General features: G+C 43.1%; 1 protein-coding gene across 1 annotated transcript in view; it reads right to left on the bottom strand.

Annotated features, from left to right (window-relative positions):
* Positions 1-9667, bottom strand: part of CDYL2 (chromodomain Y like 2) — a 173374-nt gene extending 163707 nt beyond the window's left edge. Inside the window, exon 1 of the mRNA XM_080643608.1 lies at positions 9472-9667. Within this exon, the coding sequence (XP_080499734.1) occupies positions 9472-9495 (24 nt within the window). The 5' untranslated portion in view covers positions 9496-9667. The remainder of the gene's footprint in view (positions 1-9471) is intronic.
* Positions 9668-21798: the final 12131 nt, after the last annotated feature.

The raw sequence follows: 21798 nt of genomic DNA, 5'->3' as shown, positions 1-21798 counted from the left end.
GAAGCTTTTTACTTTGATGTAGTCCCATTTGTTTATTTTCTCCTTAGTTTCCATTATCCTAGGAGATGTGTCAGTAAAGATATTGGTATGAGTTATGTCTGATATTTTGTTGCCTTTGGATTTTTTAAAGATTTTTACAGTTTCCTATCTTTATCCATTTTGAGTTTATTTTTGTGTATGGTGTCAAGTTGCTGGTCTGGTTTCATTTTTTTTCTTTTTGCATGTATCTGTCCAATTTTCCCAACACCATTTATTGAAGAGACTGTCTTGACTCCATTGTATGCCCTTGCCTCCTTTGTCAAATATTAATTGAGCATAATTGCTTGGATCGATTTCTGGGTTCTCTATTCTGTTCCATTGATCTATATGTCTGTTCTTGTGCCAGTACCAGGCAGTTTTGAAAACAGTGGCTTTGTAATATAGTTTGATATCTGGTATTGTGATCCTTACAACTTTTTTCTTCTTTCTCAGGGTTGCTGTGGCTATTTGGGGGTTTTTATTATTCTGTATAAAATTTTGGACAGTTTGTTCTACGTCTGTGAAATATGCCATTGGTATTTTAATGGGGATTGCATTGAATCTATAGATTGCTTTGGGTAGTATGGACATTTTAATGATGTTGATTCTACCAATCCATGAACACGGTATATTCTTCCACTTGTTTATAACTTCCTCTATCTCTTTTTTTCAATGTCCTATAGTTTTCTGAGTACAGATCTTTTGCCTCCTTGGTTAAGTTTATTCCTAAGTATCTTAATTTTTTTTGTTTCAAAGGTAAATAGGAATGTTTGTTTAGTTTCTCTTTCTGTAAGTTGATTATTGGTGTGTAAAAATGCCATCGATTTCTGAGTGTTAATTTTTTATCCTGCTACGTTGCTGAATTCATTTATTAAATCTAGTAGTTTATTGATGGAGTCTTTAGGGTTTTCAATGTACAGTATCACATCATCTGAGAAAAATGACAGTTTTACTTCTTTTCCAATTTGGATTCCTTTTATTTCTTCTTCTTGTCTGATCACTATGTCTAGCACTTCCAGTACTATGTTGAACAGGAGTGGTGAAAGTGGGCATCCCTGTCTTGTTCCTGTTCTTAGGGGAAATGGTTTTAGTTTTTGCCCACTGAGTATGATGTTGGCTGTAGAGGTTTGTCATCGAAGGCTTTTATTATATTGAAGTATGATCCCTTTATTCTCACTTTGCTGAGAGTTTTTATCAAAAAAAAGGGTGAAAAGCTGTATTCTGAGGTCTGCTCACCAAAAAAAGAAAAGAAAAAAAAAAGAGTTGACCTGGCTGTCATTTTAACACACTGGACACTCCAATGTGTTAAAAATATGGTCTATAACTACATGTGGGTGTTAGGTTTTTTAATGATCACAATCTGAACAACAGTTTAAAAGACATTCATGGCTGCAGCCTCAGCACTTACCATAGTTCTAGGCACATAGTTGACAAACAATAAATATTTGGTTGATGGATTATTGAACAAGACTATTTTTAAATAAAATAAAATCCAGCATTTGTATAAAATTCACGGTTTGTTAGTACTGAGACATAATTTTTAAAGCACTGGACTAGAAGACAAAGAAATGAAAATCAAAGAGGAAAATTCCTTCATTGAGAATCTGAGAATATGGTGGTGATCTTTGGCAGGGGAATTCCTGGCGTGGCAGAGTGTGGCCCAGAGCCCCAGTCCCACAGATGTGTCCTTAAAGTTTCCAGGCTGACAATCCTCTGAGTCATTTACAAAGCAATGTAGTGGTGGGTCAATGCTGGGGATTCTGAGAGAGATGGGGTCAAGAGGGAGTAACTGGGAACAGCATCCTTTATAGTAAGAGAAAGCAGGGTATACAATGACAAACTAATGGCCCTCCAAGTCTTCTCAGGAACCAGTTACTTTATCAGTCCTGGTCAACTGGTGGGGCTTTCACTGGAGTGATGTGACCTTTGGAAGCTGCAGCTTCTATCCACTGTCTAAGGCTAACTGGGCAATGTCAGAAGGAGATGATGCACTAAAAGAAGGGGCAATAAGGGGTGGGTTGGGACAAGAGGAGCTACTCTTCATCATTCACTCAACCACCAGAGCCAAAGGCTGACTCAAGGCAGAACCAGGAGAGGGCTACCCTAGAGGTCTAGCACCTATCTATGCCTGCCATCCCAAACATGGCTCCACTGGAACAACTCTAGTTGATACCAAGGCTGAGCAGGGTTCTTGGAACTCTAGGCTTACCCCTCTTCACACATGTATACAAATAAGATGACAGCTACTAACAAATAAGGTGTTTATTGAAGAAGTAACAGACTCAAACAGGAGAGTTTTCAAAAACAGAAGAGATCTCATTTTACAGCAGAGGCCACCAAGGTTCAAAAGGATTAAAAGAATTATCTGGCCATAGCTGGTTTGGCTCAATGGATAGAGTGTCGGTCTATGGACTGAAGGATCCTGGGTTCGATTCCAGTCAAGGGCACATGCCTGGGTTGCGGCCTCAATCCCCAGTAGGGAGCGTGCAGGAGGCAGCCGATCAGTGATTCTCATCATTGATGTTTCTATCTCTCTCTCCCTCTCCCTTCCTCTCTGAAATGAATAAAAATGTATTTTTTTAAAAAGAATTATCTGGTCACACAATGTTATCAAATGGTGTCGTGTGAATGGGAACACTGGCTGTTTCAATCAGGATTCATCCAGAGAAGCAGTACCACTAGAATATATGTATTAATTTATTACAAGGAATTGGCTTACATGGTTGTGATGCTGGCTGGGCAAGTCTGAAGTACATAGGGCAGGCCATTAGGAAGGACAAGATGGAACTCTTCCAGGCTGAAGCTGGTGTCCACAGATGGAATTTCTTCTTCAGGGAAGCCTCAGTTCTAGTCTTAAGACCTTCCAACTGTTTGAATCAGGTCCACCAAGATAATCTAGGACAACCTCCCCTGGTAAAGTCAACTGATTATGGACTTTAATCATATCTACACAATACCTTTACAACACCTGGATTAGTGTTTGAATGAATAGCTGAGGACTGGAGCTAACCAAGGTGACACATAAAACTGACCATCACATTCATCAGTAGTGTTCCATCCAGTCTACCTCTCCTCTCACAAGAATGCTAGTGTGGCAAAACCTTAAGGAAGAACTTTATCCTCTTGTTCTCAACTTGCAAGATCTCTTTCTTGAACAAATTTTACTTAGCAAGGTTCCTTATGACTACATTATACATGTCCTACTATTTTTCTCCATGTAAAGCCACTGAACACACCAGACCAGGCGTCCTCAAACTACGGCCTGCGGGCCACATGCGGCCCGCCGAGGACATTTATCTGGCCCGCTGGGTGCCACTGCCTGTCCTGCTTAGCAGCCGACTCGTCCCGGGCCCGCAGTGCGCATAGGAATTTGTTCATAGTTTTTTTTTTAAACTATAGTCCGGCCCTCCAACGGTCTGAGGGACAGTGAACTGGCCCCCTGTTTGAAAAGTTTGAGGACCCCTGCACCAGACTGTTATAGGTCAGCGAGAGAAGAATTTGTAAGGTTTATGAAAAATTACTTCTTCTAAGCATGTAGGATCCAATAACCAAAACTCTATATACACTACAACATTTTATTATCCAAGTCATACAAAATAGCAGAGCATGTGTAGAAGTAGGAGAACGGAGATGGCTGATCCATTCTCCAACTCCATCCTTGGATAGCACATTCACTCACTCCTCGCTATCACACCCAAGATTCTTAAGTGTCACCCAAATAAGAAGTCTTTACATGCACATTTCTCACACACCCCCACTCATCATCACACTGCAATCAAGTCCTCCCCCAGCTGCCAATACACTGTATGGAACAGATGTTCCCCCAGGTGACCAATGACTTACTGGTTATGAAATCCAAAGGACACTGGTTGTTGACCATATCTTCTTTCTTGAAATGTAATTTTTCACTGCCTTCCATAACAACAAAGCCTCTTGTTTTTCCTCTTCCTCTCCTGCTAGTCTTTGTATATCTGATCTTTCTCTACTTCCATTCTTTAAATGTCCATTTTCTCCAGTACTCCATCATTGGACCTTCCTCATGTTTATACACTGTCATTGGCTTTTATTATAATCTATACATAAATGATTCCCAATCTCTACCTTCATGGTAAATAATGCGTCTGAGCTTCAGACTCACATGATCTGCCACTATGGACATCTGTATCTGCATGTCCCACAAACACTCTGAATTCATTGTTCTTTCCGCTGCCTTCAATCAATGTGTCTTCCTAGGTTCTCTATCTCCATGACTGGTCTCACAAGACACCTAATGGACTAAAATAGAAATCAATCCCTACATACTGTCAATAAGGTTTTATTTGAAAGGGAGAGGGGAGAATGCAGCTGAAAATCACACTTTCTAGCCTCCTTTGTAGCTAGATGACCATATAATTAGGTTCCAGCCAATGAGCTGAAAGCAGGATTGTATGGAACTTCTAAACAGCTGTTTATAGAGGATGACTCAACTTTTTCCCTTCCCTCCTTCTTGCTTCTTCCTTCCCTTTATGAAAAAGATGGCTAGGGCTCCATGACCATCCTGGAACAAGTAGTGACCTTGAGGACAGAGGCCACAGCTGAAGATGAAAGAGACAGAGGGAGCCTGGTACCCTGAGAACTTCATAGAGCATAATACCAAGCTGGAACTCCATGCTTATTTCAATTCACATTAGAAAAAAAAAATCTTGTTTAAGTTACTGTATATTTTCTATTACACGCTTTCAAGCATATACTGACTGATATAGAAATTGTGTTCTTTTTAAATCTTTCAATTCCATCCAGGTATCTCCATCTCCACTACCACTCCCTTAGTTCAATCCACCAACACTGCTTGTTTCAATTACTGAAACAGCATATTAACTGGTCACCCTGCTTCTAGTCTTCTTTCAAACTAATCCATTGTCCATTTCTGGAAATCAAAGAAACAGCCTTTCAGTCCATGGGACCACACCCAGACAACTGAGCCCCACTGGCCAGGATGTAAACTGCTTTGACTCTATCTCCCACCAAACCATAGGCTCATTGAGAGCATAATGTCATCATCCCTCTAGTGCTTGGCATATATTTGGTGTTCTATTAATGTGAAATAAATTGTGATGGTGCTATGAATTCAACCACATCTATACCTCTCCTCACCATCCAAAAGATGCAGAATAATCCATATCTTTAGAATCTAAATGTATGTCTCCAATACATATGATTTTCAATAGTAACAATGCCTAAGCACAAAGCTGTAAGGGATGGACTGACCTGTTAAGGGCAAACACTAGCCAGGAGGAGATTCAAGCAAACTGTATTTTCATTAGATTTGTTTTGGGGTTTGATTCTAGTTATAAAGTTCATTAGATTTCAACAGTCTGCCTCAATCCATTTTTGCGAATAAGCCCTGCTATTTTTTAGTGCATGATTTTTCAAAACACAAGGTGTACATATATCACTATAGCAGAAATCGCTATGTTCATCCCAGCAGCAAAGTCAATTTTTAACTAAATTTCTTTCAACAAAACTAAAATTATCCTATTATTGTTATTTGTTTTGTGTGTTTTTGGAATGAAATTAAAGCAGTATTTTCATACACACACACACACACACACACACACACACACACATAATCACATGCACATATACGTTAAATAAATATCAACGCATGCATCACTCCCCAAAAAGACATATGGTACATTTCATCCTTTTAAAATAGACTTTGGGAAGTATAAATAAACTGAATGTTGACAAATACACAAGGAACTATCACTGTCAAGCCCATCTCTATAAATTGGCCACTGCTGACTTACTCTATAGAAATACAGCATTCCCTTTGAACATTTTTGCCAAGTGCAGACCTCCTCCACAATACTAGCTAACACAAGGGAGGGAGTGTAAAATACTGCCCAAAATCCACATGAAAAGCCACATGGTTGAAGCTTAGATGCATTCAATCCTTCTAATGAATAACAGTGTAGTTCTCTGGAAAGGAATTCACTCACTTCCTTCCAGAAGGAACTGACAGCCACCCCTACACATGGTGTTAACACCACTAAGAGACCATGAGCCAGGGAAGAAAAGAGAACAAAGAGTAACACCACAAGGATAACAAAGGTCACCCAATGTACTTTATATATACTTAATTCAGTCTTCTGTTCACTGATTAGGTCAACAAGTATCTGAATGTGCCAGGAGTTAGGGACAAAGAGATGGACAAGACAAGAGAACTGGGTTCCTGATACCCAAACATCTTAACAAATGATTGGCTAGAATCCTGGTATTGCAAGCTCTAATGCTTCCTGAAGCCGGATAAACAATGTAAGAGTGAAGGAGAATAGGCACATGGTAATAGGGAGTGTGGGACAAGGACAAACTAGAGATCACATGCTCCCTCTAAAGTTACTTAAATCCATTTTTCTGATTTGCCTTTGAGGTAAAGCAACATACATAGGTAGCCTAGACCTGGTTCATAGACTACCACTTTATGACCCTTATGTTTAGCAGAATGTAGACCAGAGCACCTGGATAAGAGATAACCTGTGTTAGCTAGTATCCAGACAGATACCTGATGCTAAAATCAACCAATATTTAAGATCATTTTTCTGTAAGTGATGGCTATAATACAACAAATGATGAGAACTCTACTATAGGAAAAACAAAGTATAACAATCTACCAAGATCCAAAATTTTGAAAACTGAGCTTGAGTCCATATTTCTTCATTATGACTGAAGAGTGCTATTACATAATCAAAGTTTTAATTTTCTGACCTAAAATCTACTATGTGGGGGAGGTTTACGCTTTACAATTTAGTTATCTGAAATACCAAAGAGAAGATGAAGAATCTCTATAACTCAAATCACATCTTCACCAGAAAGGGTCAAGAATAATGTCAGTAGATACACAAGTGAAATATATCAATTACAAATGTAATAGTTCTTAGCCCATCCAAAATGTGGTTTCTTGGTTAGAGGTTACAAGAAGCCATTTTATAAATACTCAAATATATATTTAATGTAATACCAATATTGAGCATTAGATCAGTTTCCTTCTCTTTTTTCTTTCAAGGTCAATCAAAGTACTAAATCCAAGTGTTATCCTCAAGTAAACATCCTATTTTTTACACACACAACAAATTTACAGTTAAAGCTACATATGTTAATGTACAATTAGCACTTCTTAATTGTTTTTAAAGCTCAATTTGGACAACAATTTAAATTCTTCAGTATATGTTAAGTGGTGTAGACACAAGCTATAAAAATGTTGACATTGGTTATAGTCTCATAATTCAATTTAGCCTTTTAAGTAATGTCTATGCAAAAAAGAACAGCCACAGGAAAATTATTTTACATCTAGTATAATTACCTACTATCACAGAAGTAATTATTATTATTGTCCTGTTTATTGAATTTCAATAAAAACTCTTGAGGTGCTAAGGTAGTTCCAAGGACAGTGTGAAAACTCCCCTTTTAACAGACTCATCTGGCAACTATAATTACCAATGTTAAGGAGGGCAGTTTCAGATGAACATTAAACAAGAAATTATCCCCTGAAGATTCATAAGTTCCAAACTTTACATGGGTAAGTACTGACAGTTCCTAATATGTTCTCTTAACGCCTTCATGATGTAACTTTTTAGTCAGGCATGGTCAGCAGCTCTAAAATGACTCAATAACAATGGGTAGAAAAATCCACACTCCCAATGAGATGAGTTTTGCCCCTGAACAATATCTACTTTTGTCCAATGCACAAATAGGACTAGTTATACTTCAAAAAGCTCAATCAAACCTCCCACTTTACTGTGCTTCAACTTTTGATTTCAGAAATTGCTCTGCCATCTTAACCCAGACCAAAGTGCTTCCTGGGTGACCCATTGGCCATAACCTGACAGAATTTTTCACCAAGTTTCTACCCAACTTCATCTTCCTTATTAGCATAGGGATGAGGAATGCAATAGAGAAGAGGTCAACTTGCATCATTCTCTCAGTGAGTGCTAAGATCACCCATCCATCCCACCAGAGCCCACCTGCTAGTGGTCCATGACTAGGCCTCACCAAGTCCAGAATCATTAAAAGACCTAGCCTAGTGGCACAGGAAGCCAAGATGCTAACTTTCTTGTTCTCCATTCTTCTCACGCCAGCCAGTAAATCCACCATTTTGAAAAAACTTCAGCTGTTCAGAGGGCCAGAGAAAAAAGCTCATTGAAGGTGAATCACCCCTGCATTCTCTTCTGGGTGAATCACCCCTGCAGTCTCTTACCCACGAGGCTAATTCTACCTTTTCAGAATTTTACCAAAAACTTTTACCAAAAGCCTCGAGAACCAGGGTGAGTGTTAATGGAGTCAAGGTCCAAGCTAACTGATGACGCTTGTTTCTTGGAGGACCTTTGGGCTGAAGATGGCTGGTCTCTTAGCTTCCTCATCCTGAACCTTCTCTTGGGGACCAATACCTCTTCGGGGGCACTCTCCCCAAGGAGTAGAAGTTGTTCTTATTTTGTCCACTTGTGGGGAATCCAAATGCATGAACAGTTGTGTCCAGAGCTAGCTAGAACCTAGCTTCCCATAGGCCATGGCTGTTTACTGTTTCAAAGATGACAGATTAATGTATATCTTGACCACTTTTGAGACGCTTTCGAAGTATCAGATGCGGGTCACTACCCATGTGTACCTGGAGACAGGTATCCACTCAAGATGACAGAGTGTTGGGAGCACTGCTCACATCCCATGTCTTCTAGCAACGTGTTAGCACCCACCTTCCACGTTCACCTTCCACCGAGGGCCATCTGCAGCGCCCCCTTCCGCCCCCAGTGAGCAACACACCTGCAAGGACCGCCCCCCACGCCCCGGCCTGGAGGGCTTCTCACCCTGTCTGGGGCAGCAGGTGGGGGGAGGGGGCACTGGCCTGGTGGCCCGGGAGAGCGGTTTGACGGGGCGTCTCCCGAACCCCCACCCTGCCGCCTCCTCCGCACCTCCCCCACCAGGACCGCGCTTCGCCCGGGCTGGGCTCCGCTCCCACCGCCCGCCCCCCCCCCCTCCCGCGCCCCCGGCCCACCCCGGGCCACGCACCTCCCGCCCTGCACCCGCTCTGGCCGCGATACGGCCCCCCGCATTCCCGGCACGTCCGGCTCTGACTTTTACCTGTACTTTCTGTACTCGAGGCGGCTCGTCGGGCGAGAAACACCTCCCCGGGACCGCTACCTCCCCCGCCCCGGCTCCGCCCGGCTTCCTCCTTCCCCTCCAAGGCCGCAAAGTAGATGGAGTAAGAGTGTGTGTGCGAGAGAAAGAGAAAGAGGGAGCGGGCGCGGGCGCCGCGGGAGGGCGGGCGGGAGGGAGGCGCGCCCGGCCCCTGCCGCCCTCCGGCCGCCGCTGCCGCGAGCTCGGCAACTCCGGCTCGCGCCCGGCCCCGGCTCCGGCCCGGTCCCCGCCGCCCGCCGCCGCCCACGGGCTGGGGCCGCCCGAGCCCCCGCGTCCCCGTACCTCGTAAAGGTCCCCAGAAGCCATGCCAGGCTGCGGAACTTGGCTCGCCGGGTGTGCGCGTCGGCTCCTCGCTCGCGCCCTCCGTGCGTGTGCGCGGGGGGCTAGGGTGCGCGTGTGTGCGCGCGTGTGTGTGCGAGTGTGTGTGTGGTGTGTTGAGTAAACTGTGTTTTTGCAGAATGACAGGCTTGGGGGCTGCCTATGCGCAGAATCAGAGCGGGCGGCGGCGGAGCTGGCGTAACCGGCAGCGGCGGCGGCGGCGGCGGTGGCGGCGGCACTAGCGCGGGCAGCAGCGACGGCCGCGCAGCACGCCCGGGTGGCACCGACGCGGCCCGAGCGCCGCGGCCCCCCGACCCGGCGGCGGTGGCTGCAGCGGGCAACGGCTCGCCCCGGCGCCGCCTGCAGGAAGCCGCCCCGCGCCCGCCGCCGGCCCGGACGCTGCTGCCACTGGGCGAGTCCCCGCCCCCCGGGAACCCGGCCCGGCCCCCGGGGCGGGAGGGGGGCGGGGGCGATTGCGGGGCCGCGCCCCGGGGGACCGGTCCGGTGTAGGGGAACGCTAGGGGCCGCCCCGCCGCCCCGGGCCGCCTCTCGAGGAGGCCGGTGGAGCCCCCCGGGAGTGACGGGCCAGGTGCTCGCACTTCGAACCTGGGCCCAGGCTGCGAAGGGGCGGCCGGGAGACAGGTAGAGGGCTATGGGTGACAGGTCGCAGGGCAGGGGCCCCAGGGGGGCTCAGCGAGTCCCAGGTCCTCACCTCTTCCCCCCACCCCAGCAAGGGAGTGGGCGCCGCCCTAGAAGACCTGGCTCCTTGGGGCTGCACCGCCGGACCTTGGCTGCATAACCCCTTCCTCCAGGCTGGTTTGTAAGGTGTGGCGGCCACAGGGAGGAGGGAAGAAATGGCTCATCCAGAGGCGCCAGGGAGAGCTAGGACAGCGTCCCATAAACCCTAGAAACTCTTTAGAGCCTGGCTTGGCCTTCCCTCAACACCACCACCACCACCTCAAAATTCACTCATCCATTATTCAACAAATGGTTTCCAAAGTCTACCCAAACTGCACAGTGTTCCTGGAAAGACACAATTGGGACCCTGCCCACAAGGGACTTTGAATCCAAAAGGAGAGACTAACCACAGCACGTGAGGATTCAATCCTTCAACAAAAAGGAGTTCCTACTATGTGCCAGCGCCAGAGCGGGAGGGACTGGAAAGGCTTCCTAAAATCCAAACTCCTAAAGTCACCTCTTTCTACTAATATCATGGATATCTGGTCACCCTTCTATTTAAAGGCTTCTCTCTATAAAAGATATAGTTAACTCAGAACCCGAGAAGGCAAGGTGTTCTGAAATGGGAGGAACGATCCTCCTCATCCCAGTCCCAAAAATGTCCCGCTGGTTAGTTTCTCCATCATCCCTCCATTATTTCACACTTGTAACACCTTGAACAAGTCATTTTATCCATCTGAACCTTGATTCCCTCATGTATAAACTGGGGATAGTGTAAACACCTAAAATGGTGTGAAAATTAGAGGATCTATGTATATATGAAATGAACTATACCAGCAGATCTCAATAAAGATTATTTGTGTCTGGATCTAGTCCCTGAACTGACCTTGTGAAGAGCAAGATGGCAAAGGGGTATGTCTGACAAAGGGAAAGGGCTTAATTCAATCCAGAGGATGTCAAACTTAAAAGTCACCAAATTTTCAATTTAAAAATTCCACAGAATCTGGACCACAAAGTTTTCATGTCTGGCTCATTCTAGGATCCAGGAGTTTGTATATGCTGTTCCCTCTGCCTAGAATGTCTTTGTACATTGAATCCATCTGGAAAACTCTTCATCTTCTGGCACGGGCTTATCTTTGTATCACAAGCATCTATCACTATTCCTGCCAGAGAGTAGATACACAGTAAATGTTGGTCCAACTATTCCAACACAACAAAGTTTATACCAATTTCTAGTTTAAAATCCCATATTAAAATGGTGAGAGTGGGAACAAAGGTGAGGTGTGGAAAACTATAAATAACAAAGTGTATTTGTTTTAGAAACTATGGAAATTATTATAGCAGTTCTCTTTCTCATACTATTTTCCCAATGGTCATGGTTTTAAATAATAACATTAATAATCAGTTCTCTATCTGTACGTTGCAAAACAAATTTTAATTTGATCTTTAATTTGTACTTGGGAATACATGCACCACCATAGCATGAGGATATCATTTGGAAGTAGAAGACAAGAAAGAAACTGGGTTTGGAAATAATATGCTCAGCCAAATTTGAATATATAATCAGTAGTTTTACAAAAACACCAAGGGCTTGACTTGTGCTGGCCAAATACTCCCTAGAAATGTGAGCACAGTTTGTAAAACTCTAGTCTAGACAATAGTTGTCTACAGAGTTCACAGAAAGGGGTGTTCACTGTGGATTGGCACACTAAGGAAGTATTTTATGGAATAATGGATTGAAATGGATCTTGAAGACTCGTAGAAAATGAGTGTTTTAATTTGAGGAAAGAGATAAGGGTAGATGGTAAGCCGTGCTGCAATGGGAGGGTGTGAGAAGATTGGAAAGTTGATTTGTGGATGTCACCGATCACTGTATAGCAAATGCGGGTCAGTTCATGAAGAGTTGTAAACACCAAGTTAAGAAATTTTTAGTGTGTCAGCAGTGGAAAACTGAAGACTTTTTACTTTATCAAAAGCATGTGGCCATCAAAAGTGTGCATTAGAAAACAAATTCTAGAAGAAATATGAGAAATGGACTACAGAGGGTGAGGTTAGAGGCAAGGAGACCAATTGCAATGGTCCACGGTGGTGGCCGTAGAAATGAAGAAGAAAAACTGGATTGGCAAGACGTCCAGAGGAAGAGTCTGCTGGCCACCAACTTTCATTATAGTTACTCCACCCACTTCCATAAAGCGTTTGATCCAAATCAACAGGACTCAGTGACTAACAGGATGTCTGTGTGTATGCTAAGAACTGGGGTGAGCAACTAAGGAAAGAAAGGATAGAGAAATGACTAAGGTTTTAAACGAAATGACTGAGCTACCCATCCATCATTACACTGTTTTATTTTGCTTACCCTCAGACCATTACTGGCTTCCAGAAAAGCCAGATGCTTCCTGAAGGATGAAGGGAAGGGTCTTCACCCTCTGTGGGAAGGTCAGCCCAATCAGTGGACTGTTCTCCAGGTTCTTCTGATGACATAGGACCACTGTTGCTCATGGAGAATGAAAGGTTCCTACAAACGTTCCACAAACTAGAATAGACTCTTCATACACTCATAATACAAGGGCAAGCAATAGAAACTCAACTCAAACTAATTTAAAACAAAGAGAATTTATTGACTCACAGAGACTAGGAAGGATGGAATTGCTCTCAGGGTTGGCTGTATTCAAGTTCTCAAAGGATATAAAGTGGCCTCTCTCACTCTGCCTTTTTCTGCTTGCTGACATCTTTCCTGTTGAAAACCAGCTTCCTCCATGCATCTCAAATCATCTGGTTTAGAGACCTCATACAGTATTTCTAAATCCCAGAGAAGGGCTCTTCTTGGCTGATGTACCTCATGTGCACTGGTTTTGAACCAATTACTGTAGTCAATCACTGATAGTACTCTATGATTATCTAACTTGTCATACACCCACCTATAGGACAGGAAGAGCACAATGACTGGCAGCTTTAGCAGAATTACATCATTGCAAGTGGGGATGAGCACAAGCCCAAAGGAATGGGTGAAGGGATACTGGTAAGGTAAGCATCCACTATATCCTGGATCAAGCCTGGGGCAGATAGGAAACTTAGAAGCAAGGGCAGTGGCTGCCTAGACCTTGCAATGGTGCTAGCTTAATATCCAAGGAAAGGTTGTATCCTCTGCCCTGACGGTGGCATTAGAATGTGACAATATTCTCCTTCTAGTATTACTTGAGACATGATCTTGACCTCCTGTATAATGTGGTGGTTGAATATATGGACTCTAGAGTCAGATTGCCTGAGCCAATTCTTGCATTATCATTGCTATATGCTATGGGGTTCTTGGCTTAACCTATCTTTCCATTTCCAATTTTTTTTTTCTTTTTGCTGCACAATAAGCTATCTATAAAACTTTGTGATGTAAAATAAAAGGTATTTCTTTTTTAAAAAAATAAATGTTTATTCAGATTATTACAATTATTTCTCCTTTTTCCCCCCATAGCTCCCCTCCACCCAGTTCCCACCCCACCTTCTGCCCTTACCTCCCCCCCACTGTCCTCATCCATAGGTGTATGATTTTTGTCCAGTCTCTTCCTGAACCCCCCCATACCCCTTTCCCCCTGAGAATTATCAGTCCACTCCCTTCCTATGCCCCTGATTCTATTATATTCACCAGATTATTCTGTTCCTCAGGTTTTTAATTCACTTGATTTTTAGGTTCACTTGTTGATAGATATGTATTTGTTGTTCATAATTTTTCTCTTTACTTTTTTCTTCTTCCTCTTCTTTAAGAATACCTTTCAGCATTTCATATAATACTGGTTTGGTGGTGATGAACTCCTTCAGCTTTTTCTTATCTGTGAAGCTCTTTATCTGCCCTTCAATTCTGAATGATAGCTTTGCTGGGTAGAGTAATCTTGGTTGTAGGTTCTTGTTATTCATCACATTGAAAATTTCTTGCCACTCCCATCTGGTCTGCATAGTTTCTGTTGAGAAGTCAGCTGACAGTCGTATGGGTGCTCCCTTGTAGGTAACTAACTGTTTGTCTCTTGCTGCTTTTAATATTCTCTCTTTGTCTTTTGCTCTTGGCATTTTAATTATGATGTATCTTGTTCTGGTCCTCTTTGGATTCCTTTTGTTTGGGGTTCTATGCGCTTCCTGGACTTGTAAGTCTATTTCTTTCACCAGGTGGGGGAAGTTTTCAGTCATTATTTCTTCAAATAGGTTTTCAGTATCCTGCTCTCTCTCTTCTTCTGGCACCCCCATAATTCTGATGTTGGTACGCTTGAAGTTGTCCCAGAGTCTTCTTACACTATCTTCAACTTTTTGGATTTTTTTTTTTGCTTTTTGCTTTTTCGGTTGAGTGTTTTTTGCTTCTTTGTATTTCAATTCTTTGACTTGATTTTTGTGTTCCTCTTGTCTGTTTTTGGGTCTCTGTATAATATTTTTTATTTCAGTCAGTGTATGTTTAATTTCTAGTTGGTCCTTTTTCATATCTTCGAGGGTCTCGTTATATTTATCGGCCTTTTCTAGGATATTCTTAAAAAGCCTTATAACCGTGGTTTTGAATTCTATATCCAGTCATTTGTTTTCCTCCATTTCTTTTGTTTGTGATCTGATTCTTTGACGCCGCATTTTCACTGCTTCCCTGAGTGGGTAAGGTAGATTTGTGTGCTAGGTTTCCAATATGGCCCAGTGGGTCTGCCTCCCCAGTTAACCTGAGGTGGACACTCTTGGTGCACCCCTTTGTGGACTGTGTGTACAGCCCTGTTGTAATTAAGTCTTTATTATTGTTGGTATCACTGGGAAGAATTGACCTCCAGGCCAGTTGGCTGTAAGGATCAGCTGTGTCTATGCTGGGAGAAGTTCGGTGCTGGAGACAGCCTTATAGGATTAGACTTGCCAAATTGCAATAGCCTCTGTGCTCAGCTTGGATGGGGTGGAGTCTCAGTCTTGGCTTCCCATCAGCCTTGCCCTTGCACGCATATGCGCGCCTTCAGACCTCTGCATTCCCTGGCTCCCGAGTCTCCGCCCCAGAGTCCAGACTCCCCCCACAAGAGCGTGGGTGCCCAGGGGCTCGCCTGGAACTGGGGTTCACTGCAGTCAGAACTGGGGCTCAGTGCAGTCAGGAGCCTCTGACTCCCTTCCACTAGGGAAAGCCTGTGGCAACCTCCGCAGCCTTTGTGCGCACTGGCACGCGCGCGCCTTCAGACTTCTGCCTTTCCCAGCTCCTGAGTCTCCGCCCGAGAGTCCAGACTCCCCCCACAAGAGCGTGGGTCCACAGGGGCTCGCCCGGAACTGGGGTTCAGTGCAGTCAGAACTGGGGTTCAGTGCGGTCGGGGGCTTCCTTCCCCCTTCCGCCAGAGAAAGTCAGCCAGGCTCTCAGCCGCCCTTCCTCTCTGCGCGCACAAAGACCCTTTGCCGTACCTCCAATTCTCTGTGAGCTTTTCTCTTTCCTTCTAGTTGTAGAATTTTCACTCAGCCAGCTTTCCTGTGGTTCTGGATGGTGTCCGTTCTGTCTTTTAGTTGTAGTTTTGAAATTGTTGTGAGAGGCAGCAGTTTAGGTGTTTACCTATGCCGCCATCTTGGTTTTTTCCAAAGGTATTTCTTATCTCACAGTTTCTGTGGGTTAGGGAATCAGGAGCAGCTTAACTGAGTGGTTCTGGATTACAGTTTTTTATGGGATTTCAGGCAAAATGTTGGCTAGGACTGCAGTTATTTGAAGAGTTAACTGAGACTATAGGATCTACCTCCAAGATAGTGCCCACACATGGCTGTTAGCAGGAGGCTTCAGCTCCTAGCCATGTGAGCCTCTTTACAGGGTTACTTGAGTGTCCTCTTGTCATTCTCATCTGGTCCCCCTAAATAAAGCAAAACTGTCAAAGCTTCAGCTCTTTAATTAATCTGATGTCTTAGTCCATACTAAGAAGGCTATTTGATACAGAGGTGAACTGCAGCATGTCAGACTGAATGACTGGAGATGCCATCTGATCCATATCCCTCACTTTAAAAAAGAAAAAACTAAAACTCAGATTGGGTGAACCAGGAGAGAGAGAGCAAGGAGGAAGTCACAATGCCTTTGACCATCTAAGCTTGGAAGCCAACCACTGTCACTTCTACTATATTCTATTCTTTAGAACTGAGCCTCTAAGCCTACATCACACTCAAAGGGAGGTAAATTAGTTCCCACCTTTTAAAGGGAGGGCTGTCAAAGAAATTGTGGACATACTTTATTTTTTTAATATATTTTTATTGATTTCAGAGAGGAAGGGAGAGGGAGAGAGAGATGGAAACATCAATGATGAGAGAGAATCATTGATCAGCTGCTTCCTACACACCTCCCACTGGGGATCGAGCCCATAACCTGAGCATGTGCCCTGACCTGGAATCAAACCATGACCTCCTGGTTCATAGGTCGACACTCAACCACTGAGCCACACCAGCCAGGCGATTGTGGACATATTTTAAAACCATCACACCACATCTGTAAATTGAGATGATAGATAGCCCATAGCATCATTTATGAATTAGATAGGATAATCCATGCAAGGCAACAACTGCCACTAATAACAGCTGAATAATTGCAACTGCTATAATTACTATACCAACTACTACTATTACCAGTTTCAAACTTGATATGTGTCACTAATAACCTTGAATAGTTAAGATTAATATTGAAATGCATTAAATCAAATAAAACCTTCAAAATGAATATTGCTCTCAAGCCACATAGAAACTTTTATTACTAATTAACTTTATTTTATAAAAGTAATAGAAGTTGTACTTATTCAGTGTCTATAAAATGCTAGATATTATTCTCATTGAACAAAACAAAGAATGCCCTGCCTTCATGGGGCTTATAATACAGTGGAGGAGACAGGATACAACAAGGAAAGAGGAAAGAGAGAAAGAGAGGGAGGGAGGGAGGGAGGGAGGAAGGGAGAGAGAGAGAGAGAGAGAGAGAGAGAGAGAGAGAGAGAGAGAGAGAGAATTATTTTAGGTATTGATAAGAACAAAAAATCAACTAAGTAAAAAGACACAGTACCTATGCCTGGGCCAGGTACTAATTTAAATAAGGTGTTTAGGCAAGATGTCACCAAGTTGGTAACATTTGTGCTGAAACCTAAACAAAGTGATGGAGAGCACAAATTAAATCAGAAGGCAGAGAATGTCAGGAAAATAGCAAGGGGAACACCCTGAGGCTGAAGGAGCTTGGTATGTTCAAGGTCCAGCAATTAAGCAGGTGGGGTTGAACTGAGCATGAGAGTGCATGGGAAAAGGTAAATCAAAAGCTATGCAAAGGCCAGGTATTTGTAGGAACTTGTAGTGATATGAGAGGGCAAAGAATTGGGACTTTAAGTGATATGAGCGGTCATTGGAATAACATTGAACGGGGGAATAAGATGATTGGATTACTTGGCTCCTGGGTAGAGAATGGAATGAAAACGGACAAGAGGAATACTGAACGCCATAACAGAATCCAGGTGTAAGACCCTAGTGTTGTGGTCTAAGGAAGAAGGTGTCAAGAAAAAGAGGAGTGGTTAGATTGGGGGTATATGGGAGGGTATGTAGGATATAAGGAAACTAGAAGAATCCTAAAATTTTGGTCTGAATGTCTGGATGAATGGAGTTGCCATCTACTCAGGTAGGAAAATGGGGCTGGGGGGAGCAGCATATTCGGCAGGTGGTATTAGGTCTGGGTGAGGGCAAATCAATAATACAGTTTTAGGACATGCTAATTTTGAGATGTGTGTTAGACATTCAAGTAAAGATGAGGGGGTATTCAATATGCAAATCAGGAACTCAAACTGGACATACTGGGAAGGATCAGCACATTAATAGTAAGGAAAGGGACCAGTTATGATTACCGATGGAGTGGGCACAGACCTAAAAAAGAAGAGGACCTAGGATGGAGCCCTAAGGCAGTTGAGCATTTAAAGGTCAGAAGGAGAGTGAGGAGGCAGCAGAGGAGTCTGAGAAGAGGTGATTGAAATTCGAGGAAAACAAGAGAGTGTTGTATCCCAAATCCAAGTGAGAGACAGAGGACTGAAAAATACCAGTGGAGGGTTGAGTAAGAAAAAGACGGATTGCCCACGGGATTTGGCAAGGTGGAAATCTTTGACAGGACCAGTTTCAGTGGAGCAGTAAAGTTGGAAGCTAGACTGAAGGGAGTTAAAGGGAGTTTGGGCAGAGAGGAAGTGCAGATGGCGAGTGCAGGTGACTCATTCCAGGCCTTTTGCTATAAAGAGCAGAGAAATGGGTCAGTAGGTGGAGGGGGCGTTGGATGCAGGAAGGGTTTTTTAAATAGATGATATGACAGCATGGCTATAGAATTATAAGAATAACACAATAAAGAGGAGGAAATGGCCATGGAGTACAGAGGAGAAAGAACTGCAGAAACAGTTCTCTCTCCCGAGGGGGAGGGGACAAAGAAGGCCAAAGTGGAGTTAGGAGCACAGAGTCTACCTATACTGGGTTGAATGGTGTATCCTTAAAATCCATGTCCATGTAGAACTGGAATGTGACTTTATTTGCAGATGTGATTAGTTAAAATGAGATCATAGTATTAAGGCTGGCCCTAATATAGTAACTGATGTCCTCATAAGGAGAGAAAATAGAGGCGGACATACAAAGGGAGAATTTCATGTGATGATGGAAACAGAGATTGGAGCAATGTGTCTACAAGCCAAGTAATGCCAAGGATTGTCAGCAACCACCGGGAACTAGGATGGAAGAATCTTTCCCACAGCCATCGGAGGGAGTGTGGCCTTGCCAACACCTTGATTTCAGACTTCTAGCCTCCAGAACGTGAGAGAATACATTTTCGTTATTTTTAAGCCAACACGTTTATAGTAAACTATTGTGGCACAGAAAACTAATAAACCATCCACTGGAAGAATAAGGAAGGCCAAGTACAAGGCTGCAGATGAAGTCGTTGGCAGATTTGGAAATCTCTTCTATTATTTCTATATTTTCTGTGAAATAAGCCATGAAATCATCAGGTGAAAGTGAGGAGAAAGGAAAGGTATCAGATAGGGGAATATGATTTGCCTGAAGCAATACTGGTTTAGCCTGTTGTCCCCAAAATCTATTAATAGCAGCCCCTTTCACTCCCAAGGATATCTAGATTTAGACATTAAATGTATGATTTTTCAAGTTTATAGATGTTTGAGAACAGATTTAAAAATAAGAAAAGTCAACTCAGAGAAGAGTGGATTGACTAGAAAAATATAATGGCCTTGCTGGGAGGTACTGAAAGCCCACTGGAAATGTGTGGTCATAAGTTAATCAGACCAGTCAGACCAGTAAGCATGGTTGTGATTGATCCAATTACATACAGTTGTTCAGAGAACAAGCTGAGCACTGGGTTTAGCCCAGGGCAGGATTTGCTGTATCAGTTCAATGGAAGAAGAGGGAAAAGGGAGTTAGGAATATATGTAAGGAAGTGATTATAATGATAGCATGATGGTTGCTCAATGTAAACTAAAGCGAAGTATGATGACATGGGGACTGGGGTAGAGGTAATACAAGCAAAATTGTTGATCAATGAATTGGAGCAAAGATTATTAGAGTAAGAAGGACTCTTGAAATGATGCAGTTAGTAAGATGCCCCTACTCAGTAGCAACTACCTTGGGCTCCATGCTTTGCACATGTGATTATTTTTGTATCCTTCAACTCCTTGTTGCTTACCCTACTGGCACTGCAAGGACCTGCCATTGTCCCAGCAGGAAAGGCAGGATCAATGTTCAGAACCTTGAAGATGTTAAGAATGGAGGGTGAATTTGAGGTGAAGACTGAGGAATGGAAAAAAAAAACTAGATATTGGAGCTGGAAGAGGGGCTGCTAAGTAAGAACAGGAGAGCAAAAAGGAAGGACCTCCTGGAAACCCAACAGAAATATTCTTTGAATGACCTCATCTGAAGGAAAACTAATGAAATGTGTTGAGATGTTTATGGGCTCCAATGATTTTCAATGGAGTGAACCTGCCATTCCTTTTTGGCATTGTAGGCAGAACTCAATTATTATATGCATGTTGTATCATTGTATCCTTTCAACAAGGTAAGAACCATTGGCTTCATTTTACAGATGTAAGAAGAAAAGGCCATGGCACCTAGCATATACTTTTGAAGTGGCAGGTAGAGCTTCTGTTATGTTAAGTTGGCCCAGACTCCCTCTGGCCTATGTGCTTGGCAAAAAATGATTTCTTGCAGAGACCACCAGGGGAGAAAGAAAAACCAAGTGTTTGGCCTTGAACTTTGACTAAGAATTGATCCCGTGACTTTGAAATCTCAGGGTAGGAGAAGGGTGGATTCTGGGAAGCAAACTATCTTTTTTTAAGGGTGTGTGTGTGTGTGTGTGTGTGTGTGTGTGTGTGTGTGTGTGTGTGTTGTAAGAAGAAGGAACTTAATTTTTTTGGCCCAACACTCCTTTGTCTAGAAAGATCAAATACAATTTTTATTTCTACATACAAAATCAGTGACATTATTGTGAAACCTATGTACCTATCAGTGTGGTTTCAAATGACTACACTGCCCTGTGTACCAGAGGTTCTCATTTTCCTTTTATCTCAGGACCCACTGACACTCATGATAAATAGTAACTACAAAGAGTTTGGTTTATGTGGGGTGTATCTATTGATAGTCAGTGTATTTGAAAGAATTTTAAACATGGAATTTATGCACATGAAAATAGCACACAAACACACACTCCATTAGTTACCAGAAAGATAAAGTTATCTGGAGTCATGTAACTTCTGGAAAAGTCCTTTGCACATTGGTGAAAGAATGAGAGTGAAAAAAGCAAAAACATCTCAGCATTATTATGAAAATTGTCTGTGTAGATCCCTGAATTGGTTTCAGGGGCCATGAGGTTGCCTGAACCACTCTGAAAATTGCAGCTCCACAGAATCATGTAAAAGGCTGTCTTTGTTGTGCCTAAAATTGCATCTTTGATGGTTACATGAAAATGTTTCTTTTCTAAGTAGACTTAGACTGCATTGTTCTTATATCTTGGGAGGTGAGTGCATGTTCTCATTCATGCAGGTTCCCCCAAAGGAGCGGGGAATAGAGGCCCAGAGTTCCCTACACGGGACCTAAGCACATCCTTCTTTACCACAAACTTCTGGAGGAACCTCAAAGGAACACAGCTAAATGTACTGGTGAAACCCTACAGGGGGGATTCTCCTCCACCTCATCATCCTATTCTTTCTCCTTCTCCTTCTTTCATTTAACCTTTTTGAAAAATTCCAAACCTATGCAAAAGTAGAGAGAAAAATGCAGTGAGCCTGCATGTGCCCATTACCCAGTTACAAAACTCACCAGTCCAACGCCATTCTTATTTCACCTCTACTACCTCCTTTCATCACCCCACAAACTAGATTATTTTGGCGCAAGTCTCAAACATCACACCATTTCATCTGAAACATGTCAGTATGGATCTCTATAATATAAGTACTGCTCTCTTAAATGCAACCACAACACCACCATCACACAAATTAATATTAATTCCATGATGTCATCAAATACTCAATTGATGTCCAAATTTCCCCAGTTGTCTCATAAATACTTTTTGACATTTGGTTTGTATAAGTCAGGATCCAAACATCCACACCTTGCATTTGTTTGCAATCTCCCTTAAATCTTTAGGTA

This window comes from Plecotus auritus (assembly GCF_963455305.1).
Source record: "Plecotus auritus genome assembly, chromosome: 10".
Classification (NCBI taxonomy): domain Eukaryota; kingdom Metazoa; phylum Chordata; class Mammalia; order Chiroptera; family Vespertilionidae; genus Plecotus; species Plecotus auritus.
This window is presented reverse-complemented; position numbering and strand designations above follow the sequence as displayed.